The sequence below is a fragment of the Patagioenas fasciata genome, chromosome 2 (genome assembly GCF_037038585.1).
Source record: "Patagioenas fasciata isolate bPatFas1 chromosome 2, bPatFas1.hap1, whole genome shotgun sequence".
Classification (NCBI taxonomy): domain Eukaryota; kingdom Metazoa; phylum Chordata; class Aves; order Columbiformes; family Columbidae; genus Patagioenas; species Patagioenas fasciata.
The window spans coordinates 19,724,166-19,743,578 of NC_092521.1; the positions used below are offsets into that span (position 1 = coordinate 19,724,166).

The 19,413-nt window shown below is 42.2% G+C and overlaps 1 protein-coding gene across 6 annotated transcripts in view; it reads left to right on the forward strand.

The window, feature by feature from the left end:
- Window positions 1-1,501: 1,501 nt before the first annotated feature.
- Window positions 1,502-19,413, forward strand: part of LOC136098119 (syntabulin-like) — a 41,246-nt gene continuing 23,334 nt past the window's right edge. For 2 of the 6 annotated variants that reach the window (XM_065831250.2, XM_065831252.2), the window contains exons 1-2: window positions 5,404-5,635; window positions 15,473-15,670. Coding sequence is in view for 4 of the 6 variants with exons in the window: in XM_065831255.2 (XP_065687327.1) it covers window positions 1,689-1,715; window positions 1,847-2,033; window positions 15,473-15,670 (412 nt within the window). In the remaining 2 variants the exon portion in view is untranslated. Of the gene's footprint in view, window positions 1,716-1,846; window positions 2,034-2,292; window positions 2,829-5,403; window positions 5,636-15,472; window positions 15,671-19,413 lie in introns of those variants that run through there. The other 4 variants (XM_065831255.2, XM_065831249.2, XM_071803852.1 and 1 more) reach the window with 4 other exon arrangements.

The following is a 19,413-nucleotide window of genomic DNA, read 5'->3' on the forward strand; positions in this document are numbered from 1 at the left end:
GAGCTGAGTTACTATGGCAATGGCAGTGCTGCTGCTCAGCTTCTTCTTACTATTTCTACTGGTACAACAGCTTTGTAAATGTACATGGGAAATTTCCACCGCTCACGTGCCACGTGCACCTTGCAGAAGATGCCCACGGTCTCAAGTGCCCTGGTTCCTACTGAACAGAAGAGCAAATTTGTGTCATTAAAATATACAATTTGCAATTTTCCATTTTCCATAGAAACAGTCTTGGAGCAGTAAGGAAAGGACCACGATTCTTCCTGCCCTCTTGTGCCTCAGCAAGGGATGATCCAGTGCTTAGAAGGTATCCCACGAGCACACAGAATTTTTTAACACAGGAATCTTAAGCATTTTTTTTTTCAGCTGTAACTATCTCATTTCTCTAAATTATAGATGTCTTGACATTGCCAGGGGAGGGTGGTTTCATCTTTTTGGCAAAGCATAGCTTGGAGCTCTACATAAGTAATGGATCTAATCCTGATACCAGGTTAATAAATTAATAATTATAACTCTTTGTATATGCAACAATCAGTGTCTTGGTACTCACTGGTGTCTTCTTTCCTCTTCGAGGCCTAGATAAATGCATCACCTTTCCCATTACTGATGGTACAGTCTCTGCACTGCACATAAAAGACACATTTGCTCTCAATTATTTTTAAGACAGTATTTAATATTTACACTCTAATAGCAAACAGAAGTTCCCAACAGGAATTGGGGCCCTTTGTAGGAAGCATACATGCAAAGGAAATCTTTGCTGAATAACACTTATTGCTGGAAGTAGTTTCTGCAGGCTCATTAAGTCCTATTAGCAGACATACACGTGGAACCTCAAATGAACTTCATATCAAGAATTTCATCATCCTTTTTTGTGGAAAAGAAGCTCTTCTCACCCACTGTGTGGATATGCACACAGCCCAGATCGCAGTCCTGCTAATAGATGCATGTCTTTTAAGTAGGCCGGCTCTGGGGAGCAGATGAACAAGGTTAACACATGTGCATTAATCAATAGGAGGGTCAACGATAATTATCACAATGAAAGGTATGAGAGACAATACAATAATTAAATATACTACACAATGTGTTGTCTGAGAATCAAGCATTCCATAAAAAAACTGCAACTAAGTAAGGAGCAGAAGGAGAAGAAAACATCTCAGGCATTTTGCTATTTATATAGCTATGCATCTATCATAATTGTACTGGTAACATCTGCCCTCTGTTATCTATCTGTTTTGGTGCCTCAGTCCATAAAACTATCTATAAAAATCTATAAAACTGCACACACAGCCTGTGCTCAGGCTGCCCAGATTTTAATATGTTTACGTTCCTTACAGCCTTCTGCGACCGGGGCGGGCAAGGATCTGCCTCCCCCGGGCACCCCACTGCGAGAGGTGCCGGGGAGATGCGGCCGCAGCCGGGGCTGCCGGCGGGCAGGGGATGCGTCCCCGCCCCGTCCACGCACCTGCTCGGCGCCCTCGGGGCGGCAGCGGCGGCCCCGGGCGCGGCGGCGCGGACGGCGGCGGCACCACGTGTCGGGGCGGGGGAGCGGCGGGGCCGGGCCGGGCTCCGCCACCTCCGGCGCCGCAGCGGCACCAGCAGCAGCAGCGGGAAGGAGCAGCCCGGGTTTAGCGCATCCTCCTCGCCCATGCAAGGTGCCTGTCCCCCGGCTGCGCGGTGACTGAGGAGCGATGGGGCCTCTGCGGGAGAGCAGCAAGGTGAGGGGGGGCCGGGCGGCTGCGGGGACGGAGGAGAGGCAGGGCCGGGAGGCTGGGGTTTGCCTGTCCCTGCAGGGATGGTGGCGGGAGGAGGGCGCATCCCTGATGCCGAGGTGTCCCTTCCCGAGCAGGAGCAGAAGACGCAGCTGGAGAAGGAGACAGCCCGCAGCCGCATCCCCCGCCTGGTCCTCCGGCCGCAGCAGAAGGTGTCCCCCGCTTCCGAGTCGCCCTTCTCGGAAGAGGAAAGCCGGGAATTCAACCCGCCCAGTTCCTCCGGGGGCTCCCGCAGGACCATCAGCAGCAACAGCTTCTGCTCAGGTACTGCAAAGGGACCCCCCCTGGCTCGGTCCTCAGCCTGGGGCTCACGGTGGGCCCCACTGTGCCAACCCCCGAGGCTTCGCTGTCACCCCCTGATGCAGAATCCGTGTGTCAAGCTGGTATCGAGCCCTACCAAGCATCCCGCTTTGCAGATGAAGAAGGGCAACCATTGATTTTTCCAGGGAAATCCAGTATCTGTTCTTTTAATACATGTCCATAAGTGACACCAGATGTTTCCATTTCAAGTTCTGCTATCCACCACTAAAAAGTTGGCGGTTTTACTGCAGCAGAATAGTTGCTTTAAAGAGAAAGATTTGCCTTAAAAGCTTCTGTGTGGATTTGAGACATTCTGGAAAGCCCATAAGCCAAAGAGTCTGTAAAACAGGGGAGTTGCTACTAAGGGCATCAGTCATGGATCAAATACTGCATTTGCTTTTGGTTTTGTGACTATGATCTCTGTACATGAATCGGAACTAAATATATAGGTGAAGTTTTCACTGTCATATTGAAGCGAGGTTTTCTATTTGAGAATTCAGGCTTTGCCCGACAAGCTTGTCACCAGACGTGAGCTGGGCATGATCTCTGTAGAGAAGGCGATGGCTGGGTGATGTATCAGAACTGCATTACTGCTTTCCAACTGTAGACCACGAAAGTGTCACTTGCTCTTCAAAATGAGTATATTCCTTTATGTCAGGCATAACTTGAAACCAGATTTTTATGTTAAATATTTGTCCTGTGTAGAGTTAAGCACAATTTAAGTGCCTCAACTAGCAGCAACTCAGATACCTACTAGTGGTGAGTAATGTTTTAATTCAGTGAAACTCTTCACTGTGTATGAAATTATGCATGCGGGCAATGGCATTGAGGGTCACATCATTAGCACCTTTGGCTCTACATGCATGTGGTAGTTTTCAAGATATTTTGAGAACTGAAAATTTGGTTTTAATAGGCAATAATTTGGAGAGCATAACATTTTCTGTCTAACTAAAAATCTTAATTATAGCAGGTATATCAGCAAGTTCCTGAACTTCCTTTTTGTTTATTTATAAAGCATTTAAATTACCAAAGCTCTTCCTGAGAACAGCCAGAAACACTTGTATTTATCTTCAGTACAGTGGATCAGATTTTTTAAAAAATCTTTTAACAAAAACCTGTGTATTGAACACTGTGTACAAGAACAGTCAATTTTCCTAGATGAGGAACACAATATCCACATGTGAGTCTACCATTTCCTTCTTAGCTTGGATAGATTTTGCAATTCGGGCTCAGTGGGATGATCTATTTGGTTATTGTTTAATGAACAATGCGGAGTGTTAAACAAACAACACAGGTGGTAAGAACACTGAAGTCTTTTTCCCTTTTGAATCCCTCCACCTTACCTGTTTCAGTTCACCTGTAACAAAGACCTAAAATCTTTTGAAGCTTTCTAGAAATACCTCATTTTTATGATCTCTCCCAAATGGCTGCTTTTTATCCTGCTTTTTTTTTTTAATGTGTTGACAAGCCTTTCATCCTGGTTACTGGCATTCTTTTTTATGATATCTTTTGGTTTTGTACCTCATTTGTACCTCATTCTTCAGATCTACTGAACACAGAGCTGCCAGGTGATCCCTTGCAGTCCTGCCACACAGCGCAGGGTGTGTCTGGAGTCCCTGCAGAGCTCTGTGATTACTCTGGGTGTCCAATCTCGTGGTGTGACAGTTCTAAAGTGCCTTTCACAGAGGTGTTCAGGAGCGCGATGCTGGTCTCTTAACCTGCCCCTTAAGGACAACTGGTCATAGTTTATGTAAGTCAAACCTTACGCAGCCAAGGACCAGCCAAGGCACTGTCCTCCATCCCAGTACCTGGCTTTGGTGTTTGGGTTTCTTCCCTGTCTTCCACCTACGATCCTTCCTTATCATGGCGTGTCTAATTGAGATTGAAATGCCCCAGTGGCAGCAGGTGGCTGCTGGTTCCTGCTTCTGGTGAATGGTGAAGAACTGAGGCAAGATGCAGGCAGAGGAGCTGCAGCCTCCAACCTGCCTCTCCTGGTGCCTTGCCAGGCACTTTACCGTCTTCATTGAGAAGTGTGTGCCAGGAAGTGTATTTAAAATTAGCAAGTAATGCATTTGGGAGAGGTGAGTGGATGAATATGATGAATGATAGTATGATGGCAGTATTAAAAAGCTCGTGGGCATTTGGAGAAATGCTTTTTTGTTACTTATTTGGAGCATATAACGCCAAAAGTTAATAAGCAGTAAATAGTGTGAATCGTCCTCTGGAACAATTCCTTTCCTCTCTACCTTTCTTTATTACTGACATCAAGTGGTTATGATTACTACATATCTTTTTCCCCTGGTAGAACCATTTTTTTTTTCCTAGTCCATATAAATATGTGTTTCCTGCTTGATTCCGTAGAGCTTCTGAGGTTGTCCACTTTCCCTGGGTGCTCACATCGGTCCCAACCCATAAATGAAGGCTCAGAGTTCTTTTTTCTCTCTAAATGTGAGCATCAGGGTCTTTCAGGTATTGTTAATGTTGGTTTAGGTAGGGGGAACCTCAGGAACCGTGGCAGTGCTGCGAGAATGGTGGCAACAGCAGAAATGCCACACAGCAGCAGACAAGGGACACTTTGTTTTAATGCTTATTTTCTTTTGAAGTTGTTAGTTCTGGCTGAGATAAGTTTTAAATTTGCATGACCATCTCTGTCTTGTGTGACTGGATCAGAGACTCGACTTGATCATGTTGGTCAATTAGTTGGAACTGACTTTATGTCATTTTTTGCCTTGTAAGTCTGTATGAAACATGGTGAGCCCGTTAATCTGTTTTATCTGTGACAATCCTCACAAAATGTATTTCTAATATTCTCTGTTTCTGCCAAATGAACATGGATGCTCTCTGGATGTTGTGTAGCCAAGCTGAGTCTTTTATCAGCATTCACTCAGTGCAATCCTTCCTTAAAATCTTAGCACATCTGGGCTTCTGTTTGTCATTTGATATGGGAGCACTTCTCTTCCTGCAGCCGCTGCCCTCCTTTGGCTTGGACGTTGGCCACAGAACTTGTATGATGTCAAATGATGTGAAAACATTCTCCCAGCAGCTTCATCTGGCTCGGCTGCTACCGAGCATTTCCCCATGTCGTGTGTTTTCCTCATAAGTTGCACTTGGCTTCAAAGCGGCTGCAGACACTTACCTTGTCAGTCGTGAGAAGAGCGTGATTTTAAACACTGCGAATAAATCATCCCCTCACGGGTACGTGGCGGAGCGGCTGCTGAGCTGGTTTTGTGGTTCCAGTTACAGGGTTTGCCTTGTAAGAAATAAGATACTTAGGGCGGGGCGTTATCCTTGATTTTTTGTATACACGTCCCTTTGATACCAAGCCAGTTGTGTATTGGATTGAAGGCAGCCTGGACGTGCTACGCTCAGTAACGGGCTGTTTTGCTTTTCATTTTAAAAGGAAGTTAGTTTTGGATGTACTTCTTTTTTTCTCTAGTTTCTGCCTCTGAATAGCTCAGCTTTTAAATTTCTCCTTGTGAAGAAGATCTGTTACATGATGCCTTTATAACAACACCCAAGGTTTCCTTCAGCCTTTCTTCAGAAGGCAGCCGCCTGAATTTCTGCAGGTAACGCAGCAGCGCTTTGTTAGCTGAGATGGAGCTTTGCAGGAAACAGTTGTGCATTTAATAATCAGTTCAGTAAAAGACTTTGGGAGCCAGAGGAGCTGTTGTATTCCCATAGCAAATATTAATAGTTCATCTTTTCTTGGGCTTACCTGCAAATCGCCTCTTTAACTAGACTGCATAGTACTACAGGCCATTGAAAAACAGCGTCATCTCTGTGAATGAATGATGTGACTCAACAGTGTTTTCAAAAATAGGAGTAAAAGCTTCTTTCTTGCTTTTTCTTTCCAATTTCAAAGTCTGGGTACAGTGCTTATTTCATAGTTGGTTTTTTTTTTTTTTTCTGTTATAAAGCATTTTTTCAAAAATCTTACTCTTTACATGTGTGGCACTATAAACATGCTCCGGTACCGTGGCTGCACCGTAATCCCCAGGCTGTAGGTGCTGCACCAGGGATCTTGGTGTCAACGTGCTTGCTCACTTGCTCCTGCACACCATCCCCTTGAACTCGGAGATTATTTGCCAACTGGCCCAGCTGTTGATGGATGCTGGGGCTGAGTTCACAGTGCACTTGTCCAAAAAAAGCACGTAGGCTTTAGGCAGGCATCTTAAAGTCAGTGTGAATGCGCTAGCCATATTGCTAGCCACAGACTAGGGGAGATTTTGTATGAATGTTGCTGAATGAAATGCTGTGCCTTCTCATGCTCCAGTAGATGGTTTCTTTGATAGAACATCAAAGAAGGTTGTACTGTAAACCAGCTAGCGTTGGAGGCTACACTGTTGAAGTGTGTGTACTTGAGTATGTATTTCTGAATAGAAAACGATAGAGGAAAGCAAATTTTCAGTATTTTAACAAATCAACGGGTTGAGGCCATAGACTTATTAAGAATTACTGAAAAAAAGATGTTTATTATTTGTGTATATATGTATGTATTATTAAGGAAACAGTGATCTCTCCTGTTCCTACTGGTTTATTTGTTTTTTTTAGTCTGAGTTACTGAATTGAAGAGAGGTGCTTAAAAGTGCTCAAGTATGTGATACTGAAAGTTAACTTCTCTTTCCTGCAGTCCTTTATGCTATGCTTTTCCACAGTCCTTCTGCCATTTTTTCAAACTTCTGAAGTGGAGGTTTTCTCCAGCGCATTTGTTTGCATCATTCTGTAAGGCAGTTCAGTAATCACTGTGATATTAATTTGCAAAAACATTGAAACAAAAATCTGCTTTCAAAAATGCACGTATGGCCTTTGCATAAGGGTGACACTGGTGACATGCTTCCTTTTCTCACTGCTGTTCCCCTGGAGAATTTCCTGCTGGGTCAGCTTACATGCAATAATTTATTATTGCTTCTTATTGTTAACCACCAGTTCTGTTTCTGTGGCGCAGAGATCTGTTCCAAACGTGGAAATGAGACAGTGTCTAGGTACTAAAGAGCAAAGCCTGCCTGTTCCTCAGATTTTGGCCTTTCCTGGCTTCCCTTTCAACTTCACTATTTATTCCCTCTTGCTAAGTAACAATCCTTTTGTTCCTGTGCCACACAACAACATCTGGAAGCCAAAATATTTAACCTTTTGAGTGTTTGTTGTCACCTTTTTATGTGTCTGTCAGCGCTGTGAACCCTTAAAACCTGACCCAGAGCCTCCTGAGGTCAGTAGAAGAGTTCCTGTTGTCTCTGGCACATTTTGGACAGTGTCCTGAGAACAGTCAGTACATCACCCTTTCTACTACCCTGTTTGTCACAGCTTGCTGTGTACTACAGACTGCATGCTAACTATATCGTGTACTTTCTTTGCCACCAATGCATAATCCAATACTTCTGTTTTGAAGTGCTTCTTCATGCAATTTTCTATTGAGTTGAATATTGTCATGCATTGAAGAACATCACAACTTGTAGCAGGAATGAAACTTAAATGAGAAGTCTTTGATTAATTTTGTATTAAAAGAGAATCTTAATGTTTTAAAAGAAATTCTACATGACATGTTTTAACCGTACGTTTACAGGGTTAGTATAAGTCCTTGAAATTTTGGAACAGTGTTTTGGCATATATGTATCACCAAATATAGCGAGTGAGTTCTGTGGTGATGTTAAGTGCCACTCTGGGTTTGGTGGCAATTAAAAAAATGCATAAAACAACAATGGATAGAGTATATGTGGTTTCCAAGCATCATTAGAATGTAGACAGTGCAATGTTGTCAGGTGATGTTGAAGCCCTGAGGATCACAGTCATATGCTGTCGGCTATGGAGACACAGCTATATGAGAAAGAAGGAATATAATGTTGTGCCATTTGAGGAACAGGAACAAATTTTCATGTGGTCTATTGAAGATATTTGTATCCAAAAATGGTATCTTCAAAACTGGCTAGAATATTTATTTTTCCTTTGCTGCATAAATAAACTAAGCATGTAAAACCACACACACAGAAACCCATCTATAGATACATACATTTCACACGATGTTGATATGAAATATGTAATATTTTTTACACTTGATGTTGTCATGGCCTTCTCACCTGAGACAGCAGCTGTGGCTCCACTTCTAACTCTTGGCCTCAGGAAAGGTTAGTGAGGTCTGTTGAAGTGTTTTAAAATATCTGCCGAACTGCCAAGACTCTTCTTTGTCTCTTTTTCAGACTCTTTCATCTCCTTTACCTTCAGTTAAAACTTTTCTTTAAAATTTTCAAATAGATTTTCAATCCTTTATCATATTAAACCCCCTGTCCAAATGTTCTCTCTAATGTGATATCAAAACCCTAGGAGCTGTGCTATTCCTGACCACAGCACTCTCCTAGTAACAGTACTGTTTTTATTGATCTTTTTACTCGTAAGTCTTCATGCTTTTGTTCTGTAATACTAATGCCATTAGTGGTGCTATAAATGTAATGACAAAGCCAGTGAGCCACAATTATATAGTCCTTTTTTCAGATGGTTTCCCAGAACTCACATCAGTCCTGCTTATTAGTAAAATGTTCAAATAAAAGGAAGATTAGTAGAGGCATCATTTGCTGCCAAAGTCAATTAAAATTTGCTGCTTCCGTGTAACTTCACTATTGTAAAGTCAGATGTCAAAAGCTGATACCTTTAAGGACATTTGTGGGAAATACTGCATGGTAAAAGATGCCCAAGCTTTAGGATTGGGTCAGTCCATCTTCTTTCACCTTTCTCTCCCTTCTTCTACACAAGCTGAGCCTACCACCATTTATGCCGTGCTGTGAGTGAGCAGCGAGGACCTCTTGCCGAAATCAGCGAGCAGCTTCCATACTAAATTTTCAGTAGTGACCATTAGTAGTCAGCCTCTGGGTGTGAGGGAAGCAAGGCCAAAGGAGCTGCTGAGAAACAGGTGTAAAACTTGCCTGTGTATTAATGATGGGAACCTCAGCAACAGGTAAAAGGACTTGAAGATGTCTAGTCGTGATTTTACTTACTTCACTACTGCGTTAGGTTTTATGAGTAGAACATTAAAATCAATAGATGAACTGGGAAAAACATGGTGGTTCCCAGCTGTGGAATATCTAAAAAATGTAAAGGGAAAGTATGATCCTAACCATGTAGATTGTACGGGACCTCTGAGATCATTTCATGTAGCCCCCTTTTTGTAGCAGGACTATTTCCAGCACTACGTCACATCAGCCATGGCTCTGTCTGTCTGAGTCTAGAAAACCGTCAAGGACAAGAGTTTGCACAGCCTCTCTAGGTGACCCCAGGGAGTGGTGGAGCTGCTTGCCTGCCTTCCTTGACAGGCAAAATGGAGCATAGTTAATTCAAGTTCTGTCTGCAGAGACATACAGATTAAATGTGGAATTCATTTGCTTAGGAGGATAGCTAGGCCTCCTCTCTTTTCCTGTCAAGGATATAGTTTTGTTGGTTTTCTGCTTTGTTCTAGTGTGTTTTTGACTTCTGTTAAGACACTTGCCTTACAAGCACATGAAATTCTGAATAATTTTATTAAATACCCACCCCAACAGATCTTAAAAATAGCTGTAAAGTTAGTTAAGAATTGAGCAGGAGGACTAGCAATAGTAGCATTTTTCGGACTCTACTTCTAGTGAAGTTATTAAATGTTTTTTTCAACAGTCTGATTTTGCAGGTTTGCAGATGAGAAATTCTTTGTAGCAGATGACTCATCTCCTAGAGTACATAAAATCACCTACTGGAATGGCTGCAATAAAAATGAAATGTTGTAGTACAAATAGTAGATGAGGAGAATATTCACACCTCTCACCTTAAGCTGTGCTCCCTAAATGGTTGCTGGGCAGCTGGGGGTGCCCCCAGAGGGCCGTTCAGTGTTGTGATGAGGTAGGAGTTGGACTCCTACCTGTTGAGAGCCTGATGGTGTGCATGTGGACATGTTCCAGCTCTGTCCTTCCATGTGCACTACTCATGTTATACTATTATGCTTCATTCTGCTGCTTTTGCTATGATCCTTTGTGTTGCCCAGTTGTTCCAGAATAATATTGTGAATCTCTTGTCAGCAATGTTTTCCAGCTGGGTGGTGAGCCCTTGCACCTCACTTGTTCAGCTGCACAAGTCAGGACGGTGGTTGTGCTAGTCAATGGAAAGAGATGAGATTCTCCAGACAGTGACTCAGCGTACTGGAGAAGCCTAAATTGCCCTGTTGTCGTGACTCATCCTCCAGAGGAGCCTCTTTCTCTCCATTTAAAATAGAAGGAGCCTTAGCAGGTGGAAGCTAGCTGATAGATTCCTTCGGTGTCTGTCAGCAACTTTCATTAATGCATGAAACACCCCTGTGCTACAAGAGCAGTCACAAAAAGAAGACCAAAGCAACACATAGGGAGTCAAAAATTGTGGAGCAAACAAGCAGTTTGGAGGATTATCCTGAAAAAAATCTGAAATACCCTTCGTGGTTCGCTGTCAATAGCCAGCTCACAGTGCACCATCCTGGCAGAGCCATCGCTACTTGGGCTAGAAACGGACAGAAAGGGAACCATCAGGTGAAAGTCAGCAAATGGTTTTGCCTTGATACACCGAATTTTCAAAAGTTCATTAGAGGCCCACGTTTAATTCTGGAATCCACATTTCTTAGTGGAAATGCAGAGTATGTACAGCCTGAGCATTGGTCAAAGGAGCCTTAAGGAGGAGATGAAAGTAGGACAGTAGACAAGGGATCAGGTTGGGGTTGGATAGTTAAGACTCATGAGAGTACATAACTAGATCTGGAAGCTTGGAGTGAGGGTAAAAATAAGTCAGTGGATCCTCAGTGAGAGCATCATTAATTATTTGGATGCATCACATAAGGAAGTTGTAAATTCAGTATTTCTTGACATCTTCAGGAAAAAGCAGTATTTTTCTAAAGAGGGCTCTAAAGCATATTTCAGAGACATTTCTAAGGCTTCTGTGCACAGAAAATCAGAGGAAGTCATCACGTCACAACATACGGCCTTAAAGGCAACAAGAACAATATTTTTGTCTGTTGTTAGAGTATTATTATCTTCACCACTGTTTATACTTTGACTTTACTATTTGAAATCTAGGCAGTGCACGCAAATGTCAGAGTGCTCTGAGCAGCTTCCCTGATTGTTTGTTTGAGAAGACACTATCCTGTGCTTGGCTTTGAAACTTGGCAAGCGTGTCTGATCTGGGAGAGGGGTTGGATGTAGAGTTTCAATGATGAAATCCAGCTGATGTTCAAAGGAAAAGCCTACTCCCAAAACGCTCTTAGGAGGCCACTGGGAAACAAGACACCATGAATATTGCTAAGGAAGCAATGAAAGTAGTCTGTTACAAATTTATGTATTTTTCCCTCTTGTGCAAGTAAATAATACAGGCAAGATCAGAAGTATGGACTTTCACAGCAGTATTTGCCAGCTTTCTCTGTTCTGTCTTCCTGATGCTCATGTGCCTGAGAAGGTGTATCAGGTCTGTCTGTATTCCTGAGAAGTCTGGACCTGAAATCTTTACTGGGGCAGAACTCTTGCTACATTCACATCATGGCTTCAGCAGAAAGGGAATCCCATTGTGGACTCATCTGCTCCTGTTACCCTCTTGCCAACTTTGGAGACAGGTTCCTTATCTCGGCGCATTTCTGGTAGACATCTTCACCTCTTTCTGTCAGAGTTGCAGCGGAGTTTTGGAGGAATCTGCAGGAACCACGGAACCCACGCTGCTGTAGTTGCATCCTTCCTGCTGCAGACAAGGAGCAGAGATGTTCATTGAGCAGGGCAGGTGGTCAAGCTGTCTGTGGGATGGAGGGGGCATCAGGGTCCATGGGGGGGCCTGCTGCTCTTCTGTGGGAAGTTCACCTACAATATTAAATACAATTAAATAGCCTGCTAAGGCTTCATTAGCAGGCGAGAACAAAGATATGTGCGGGCAGTTTGGCTTGCACCGAGCAGTTGAATAGCCCTTCAGTGCTGACCAGGACTTCTTCTGCCAGTACGGTGAGCTGCAGGTCGGGTGGGAGGTGGATCTCTCCAGTGTACAGAACTTTGCTTGCCCTTGGTGGTGAGCACCAGCATTTCGTGTGCAGCTGTTCCTTTCTGTGGTAGTAAACATTTTTATTATTTAAAAGACACCACAAAAAGCTGACACAGAAAACTGTTTCTCTGAGGCTTGCCCTAGAGTTTATGATTTTGTTCACAGTTCTGGCTAATACTAGGTAGAAGGAATAGAAGATATACATTGCATTAAAAAATAACAAGTGATCAGAGGAGAGGGAGTACAATAAAATGATTCATTTACTTCAGCTGGAGTGGGAATGCTCATCTGGTTATTGGTGTGTCTGAAAGTCACAAGGGGAGTAGAGAAGAACTGTTGTGCTTTGTGCCAGGCTTATTTAATAGAATAGTTTGGGTTGGAAGGGACCTTCAAAGCTTATCCAGTCCAACCCCCCTGCAATGAGCAGGGCCATCTGCAACCAGATCAGGCTGCTCAGAGCCCCGTCCAGCCTGGCCTTGAAGATCTCCAGGATGGGGCGTCTACCACCTCTCTTGGCAACCTGTTCCAGTGTTTCACCACCCTCCTTGTAAAAAATTTCTTCCTCATATCTAGCCTGAATCTCCCCTCTTTTAGTTTAAAACCATTACCCCTTTTCCTATTGCAACAGACCCTGCTAAAAAGTCTGTCCCCATCTTTCTTACAGGACCCTTTTAAGTACTGAAAGGCCATAACAAGGTCTCCCTGGAGCTTTCTCTTCTCCTGGCTGAGAAGTCCAGCTGAAGGACTAGCTAAAGGTCTGCCCACGTGTCTCACCTTGCCAGTAACCCAGTGAAGCGCCTGGAAGGGCTGATTGACTCTTTAATAAATGCCCCATTGCAATGTAAGCTCAGATCCTTAAGGGTAAAATGAAAGTAGATATGAAATAATCTGATCATACAGTGTCATCGATGTGATATTAGAGGCAATGGTTGCAGGTGGTAATTAAAATATTGATTTTTTAAATGCTATTTTTGTATGCTTTCTTTAGCTACCTTATTTCCTCATTGCAGTTAATTTAACATATTTGGGAGGGGGTTTAATGCCCTAATTCTTAATGCTGTAGTTAAGTTCTTTCATTGTTTAAAGTTTTATCAGCTCCTGAGGTTCTTCCAGGTAGCCTCTCTGTAGCTTTGGAAGTTATTTGTACATGAAGACTCTCATTTAAAACACATCTGTGAAGTCTACAGAACTTGTTCAACTATTGCAGTGATTTTATCAGTGGAAAGAGAAAGTAAATAGTTTCTTGTCTTTTAAAACAAACAAACAAAAAAAAACCAACCAACCCAAAACCAACCAACCAACCAAAAAAAAGCACAAAAAAAAAAACACCACAAAGTTTTGGAAATCATACCACATAGAGAAGTATCTAAGTGGAAAGGTCATAATTAAAAATCAAACTGCATGAATCTGTAGTTTTTTCTGATTATAGTTGATTATGTTTGTGTGCCTCTAAAGGGAACATGCTTTGTCCATAACTAAAGGAGCTGCTTAAATGCAGTTCAGCAGCTCGCTCAGCTGTGCTGATCCGCTGCCCTGTGGGCTGCATTCATTCAGCCCGCAGGAGACTCCGAACCCTTCAGAAAATGAAACAGGTGCTGATCTGTGAGGAAATTGCCACCTTCTCTCTTCTCTGTGTTGAGTTATATTGTGATGTTGATGGGAATGGAAAGGATGAAGTAAACTAAAATCATCTGGGCAACAGTCCTGCTTTAGTCAGGATGAATGTGAAGACGGGCTGAAAACCATATTAGCGGTCTTCTCTTTCCTGTTATTTTTCTAGGGACTAATTCTGAATTGCGGAAGGTGCCAGCAAGATGGCAAAAGGAGGTGCTTGTAGGCTTAATTGAGCTGGTTTGAAGGAATCAAATATGATTAAGCTGGATTAGGTGCTTTACACCCTTTGTGCCTGGGAGGTACTCCTGCAAGCAGGCTGGGCTGCCCTGCGGCCTGGCATCAGGCCTGGCAGCAACACCTCCGGTGCTGTTACATGCTAATGCATGTATTATAGCGTGCACTGGATGGTCAGCACCTATAGGCACCGTGCCCAGCACTGGAGGCAGGACACAGAGAAATGAGAAACAAACCACTGGAACAAATAGGTGAGGGCAGAGTGACTGGCGAAGCACAAAGGAAAACTGGTTGATATGAAAGGATGTGGTTGTTTTACTGTACTGAGGGAACAATAGTTAGAAATAGCAAAAGCTGCTCTTTTCTGCAGAGGGAGGCAGGCAGGGAGGGGCTCAGATAGTTACGTGGTGCTCCTTTTTTTCTCATAAATGCACAGTCATATACTGACTTTTTAAACAATCTCCCCATGCAAAGTTCATTGCAAAATCAGGCTTGACCTAAATTACGAACAGGGTGGAAGTGGTAAATGCAGTGTGATCATGCAAATTATTTGGCTCAGTTGCGGGTACTTCTTTGAGTTTCATGTTAGGTAATAATAACATACCGGGAACAGAGTGCAATTGCATAATTAAGATGTCAGCTTTCATTTTATCCTGGGAAAGATCAAACAATTATATTTCTCCAGGAGAGTAAATATTCAAGGCTTCCTAGTGTCAGAGTAGCCTGTTTGGTTTTGTTGTGTATCTGTAAACCACGGTGACTTTTAGGACAGCTGTGATTGCTCAAGATTACAGGAGATGTGATTAGGTGAAGGGAGTGTTTGATATGTGGATTTCACCTGGATTCAGACTTCTTACCTTGCATTTAATTGTTAAGAGCTGGAGTGTTTGTATTTCTGGAGGTCAGGAACGTGGGTCTGCTCCCGAGGTGGCTGCTGATGCCGTGAAGTACTGGAGTGTCCTCGGAGGAGTTCGGCTTTAAATGAAAGCAGTCTGTGTGTAACACACTCTCTTCAGAACTGGGAACCTCACACCCACTTGTCAAGAAGGAAGAGCTCTGTGATCACAGTTGCTTTAAAAGGAAACCTTTATTAATTCTGGTTAAATTAAAATCCTGACTTCGTGCATATGGGCTGTAGGTCGTTCTCTTGTTGTTCAGATAGGAACAGATCTTAAAGAACAGCATGTGGCCCATGCTTGTTTTTCATCCAGTGTGTGCTACACAAGCCATTCTTGTGTCTTATGTACACTTTTTCATACCATACTACTCCCTAACCTAGCCAAGTCAAAAGAATTTTTCATAGATCTGAGTTTTCATTATGTAGCCCCTAATGTTGTATTTTGCCAGACTTTGTGAAAGAAGCACTTACTATTTTAGTCTGCCATAAGGTATTCAAGACTTAAATGGAAGAAACTAATAGCTTCTCACCAGGTTTCAGAGCCAAGGTCGTGCATATCAGGTAACTGACTGCAAACAGTTGTAGTTCAAACACTGGGGGTATTTTTAATCTGAAAACATTCATGTACGTATTAGATAGAAATTTTGATGTTTTCCCTTTTCAGATGACACTGGCTGTCCTAGTAGCCAGTCAGTATCTCCAGTTAAGACTCCTTCTGATGCTGGAAACAGTCCAATCAGTTTTTGCACTGGTAGTGATGGAGACTTCTCCAGGAAGAAATTCAGTCCAGGGACAATGACCGAAGGGAACCCGCAGCTGGCTCGATATAAGAAGGAGGCAAAGACAAGCCTAGTAAAGCCCGGTGAGTACAGTATGGTTCCTTTCATTTCTTTAATTACGCTTCCTAATTGACTAGAACTTCTACAGATGTCTACATACACTGTGTTGTGGTGCCTGCGATACCACTAATGCTGAGAGGAAATAAAAAAATATAGTTGCATTCCTTCTATGAAGCCACCTGCAAGATTTGAAAACACTATTTGTATTAGCTATTTCAAGGAAATAAAATTAATCGACATATTAACTTTCTTTTCTGAGGCTCAATGGTGATGTCAAATAAAAACTGAAATTGATTTTATCCTATTTCATGGTAATTGCACACATATTTCACTGGCCGAAGATAAATGACTCTTACTATCAAAGCAAAGAATTACAGTCTTCTGATATTGTTAGATTTATTGTTGAATCCTGCCTGAAGATTATGCTGCCAGGCTGTGATAGCTCTGGGGATACAACATGTCAAACCAAAGCAAGATAACGGGCAGCCTACATGTGGGAGTTAGGTTTAAATCTGAACTGCACTGGCTGCATGAAGAACATGTCTTACATGGTCCCAGGCTAATGAGGCACCTCAGACCACCATCTAAATCAGCACCTGCTTGTCTCACATCCAAGACTCAATATCCTGGCGTGTCACTGGCTGCTGTAATTGTAATGAGTAGATACAAAATATTTTTGTGATTCATGTACGGGCATGTGATTCATGTTGATTGCAAATGGTCAGGGTATTTGTGCTGTTATTTAATTAATCATGGAGACAGAGAGGATTTCGAGCCAGCTGCAGAACTGACATTGTTCATGAGCTCATGTACCTCCTGGCTATACTATTTCCAGTCATTTTACCTGTGGAAGCAATTTAGATACTGTCATGAGGAGCCAGCTCAGATTTACCAGCTCCGTGTTTAATCCAGAAACAATAGAGAATCTGCTGCAAAAAACTCCTCGCTGTCTTGGTCATTGAGAGGGCTGATTAAAACTGACCACTATTCCTGCAAGTTCTGCAGCTCATTTTATAGCACTGTGTTACTTGAGTGTTCCCAGTCTCCTATTGCTCTGCATAATGGATGACAGATAATATTTTTCAATGTTTGTTTTCTGTTCCATTAAAATCAAGGAATATAATGCAGGCAGAATGCAGTGAATATGGTATAAGACAGTCAAATCTGCAGCAATGGCTACTACAACCATTTTGTATGTGAATGTGGATGTAGCTTAGCAGAGTGTGAATAAAAAATTTTGAAAGTTTTTTTTCTGTTGATTATTATGCTTAAACTGACCTAAAATATCATGTTATTAGCCTTTCACAGTAAGTCAGAAGTCATCTTCATTTTAGTTGATGGTATTATTTCAAGTCTTTGAATGGACTTAGTTTGGGTGTTTAGGTGTTCCTGTAGGTGGGCCATTCTGTAGCTGTCGGTGTCTATGTTGGTTGATATCTAAGGTTAGAAAAGTTGCCTCTGGAGTTTGCATGTATCGCTTCTGAGATCCATCAAAACTCTCAGAGCAGGAAGCAGATCTGATTTATAGAGTATTTCTAAGCTCCTCCTGCCAAATATCTCCCACCTTTTTAGTGGAAAGTTTTCAAAAACCACATTGTAGTCAGTGTGAGAGCTGACACAGGTGAGGGACATTCCTGAAATGGAGAGGACATCTGAGGACAGCTGGGCTTCATTTTCCTCAGTGTTGGCCACAGGAGTTAATGTAATTCTCTCCCATTGCTGTCTCTTGGCTTCAGGTAGATCTAGTCCTTCCCCATAACCTCCTTGCACATACATTTCTGGTGGGTCAGTCAGGAAGCTCTAGCCCTTGTGAAAAGAGGAGACATCATCATGTAGCAAAACATACCAGGAGTAATGGGAGCACTAAAAGGGAAGTGGGACCTGGGTGAAGAATAACAGCGATGTGTCTTTGTCATGTGTAACCTAATTCTGCATACAGCTGGATACCTCGAAATCCAGCATGAAGAGGGTTGTGCACAGTATCTTTTTCTCTACCAAACGCCCTTCCTGATTTATGGAGATAACCTCTACTTTTTATTTATCCAAAATGTCTTGTGATAATGACTACAACGCAGGAGCCAGACATAAGAGAGAAAAATCCAGCCTATCACTATGTTTTACAGGCTCTGTCCTGCACTACATTTTTGTAGGCCAGTACATCAATCAGTGTGCACCGTCAAAACGCTTGTCATTTTGCCTAGAATTTATCTGTTTCCAGGATTGTTTTCTTGGAACATGCCGAATCTCAGAAGTAACACTCACACAAATATTTAGATAATTCAGGAAATGTCAGAGTGGGATTGCACTGAGAATGAACCCTGGGACTTTTTTTTAGGCTGTTCCCAGAAATTTTGCTGTTCTCTAGCAAAATCACTTCATCTTTCTTTTCTATACTTCAAAATATGAAATATGGTGTAGTTTTTTTTCTCTAACAACCTAAGGCACTGTTATGTGGATCTAAGTCATCTTCAGCTCTTGAAGTATTAATGAACGAGATTCAGATATCATTCATAATTTATGTTGTTTGCATAGCGAGCCATACTTAATCCAGGAACGCATTATCACTGCATCTTGCTAAACCTCTGAAAGATTTATAATTATGAAGATGTTAATCATTTGGTATAGTTATTAATGGTCTTTATTGTTAATTTCATCTGAATCACAGCAGTGTTATAGGTGAATTTGGCTTAAAATCAGTGACTGTGTTGCCAGGAAAGGAGGGAGAGAACCATTACATTAAGGAAGATATAAAATATCCACTCCAGGAGGAGGTTAGGAATCTTTTAATTTCAGGATTTTAGAAGTTGTTCCCTGTTCTAGATGTGATTCATTTATGCAATATTAAAATAAAAGAAAATGTGTTGCAGAAAACAGCCTTGCAAAAAGGCACAAAAAAAGCTTAATTAACACTAGTTCCAGTTTTTTATCAAGATACTGTGCTGAATCCTACAGGTTTGGTAACTGAATAAAAACGAACATAAACAGCAGATCTTTTAACACTTCTACATATTCACACTCCTGGTGTACTCCTCCTGCAAAGATCCATACTGAATTCCTGCAGCTCACGTCCAAATCTTGTTAAGAATAGTGGGAACTGGTTTGCTTTCTTGTGACAGTCTTTTTTGTCTTGTTCTTGACTTCCATACGAATGCTTAGTGCAAGAATTCAAAATCTGGGTATGCAAGCTGCAAAGTACTCATAAACTTACAAAGATGTGGATAAGGAGTCTTGAGCAAGAGTTGTGTCAATAACTTTTTAAAGGCTTGCATGTTTAAAATAGCAAAAAGCCGTGCTTTAAATGTTTACAGAGAGCTGACCTAGGCCTAGGCCGTCTTCTTTATTCACCATTGACAGTTTATAGGATTTACAGGTACAGGCCTGGACTAAGATGTTTACAAAAGGTGTTTTTCCACTAATTGTTATTAAAAACACACTAAACTCATGTGATGTTTGTCTCACTTGTTTTTCCACTCATTCACAGACCAGGCCCAAGGGCATTCACACATCCCATGCACTTGAGGCCGGTTAGCCGGCCCGAGATACCATTCTCATGAGTTTAGGTTATAACTTTTTACAGTTATGAGAAATGTGCTTCAAAGTAATCTGTCCAAGGCCCTTTATATATTATTATGTTAGTATTATGTCTTTGATCGTCCAGATGGTCATGTTAGTATTGATCTTCCTTTATCATCCAAATGGTTGGAACCGCACATCTTGCTTTCCCACATTTTGCTTTCCAACATCATATGGCAGTTGAACTTCAATG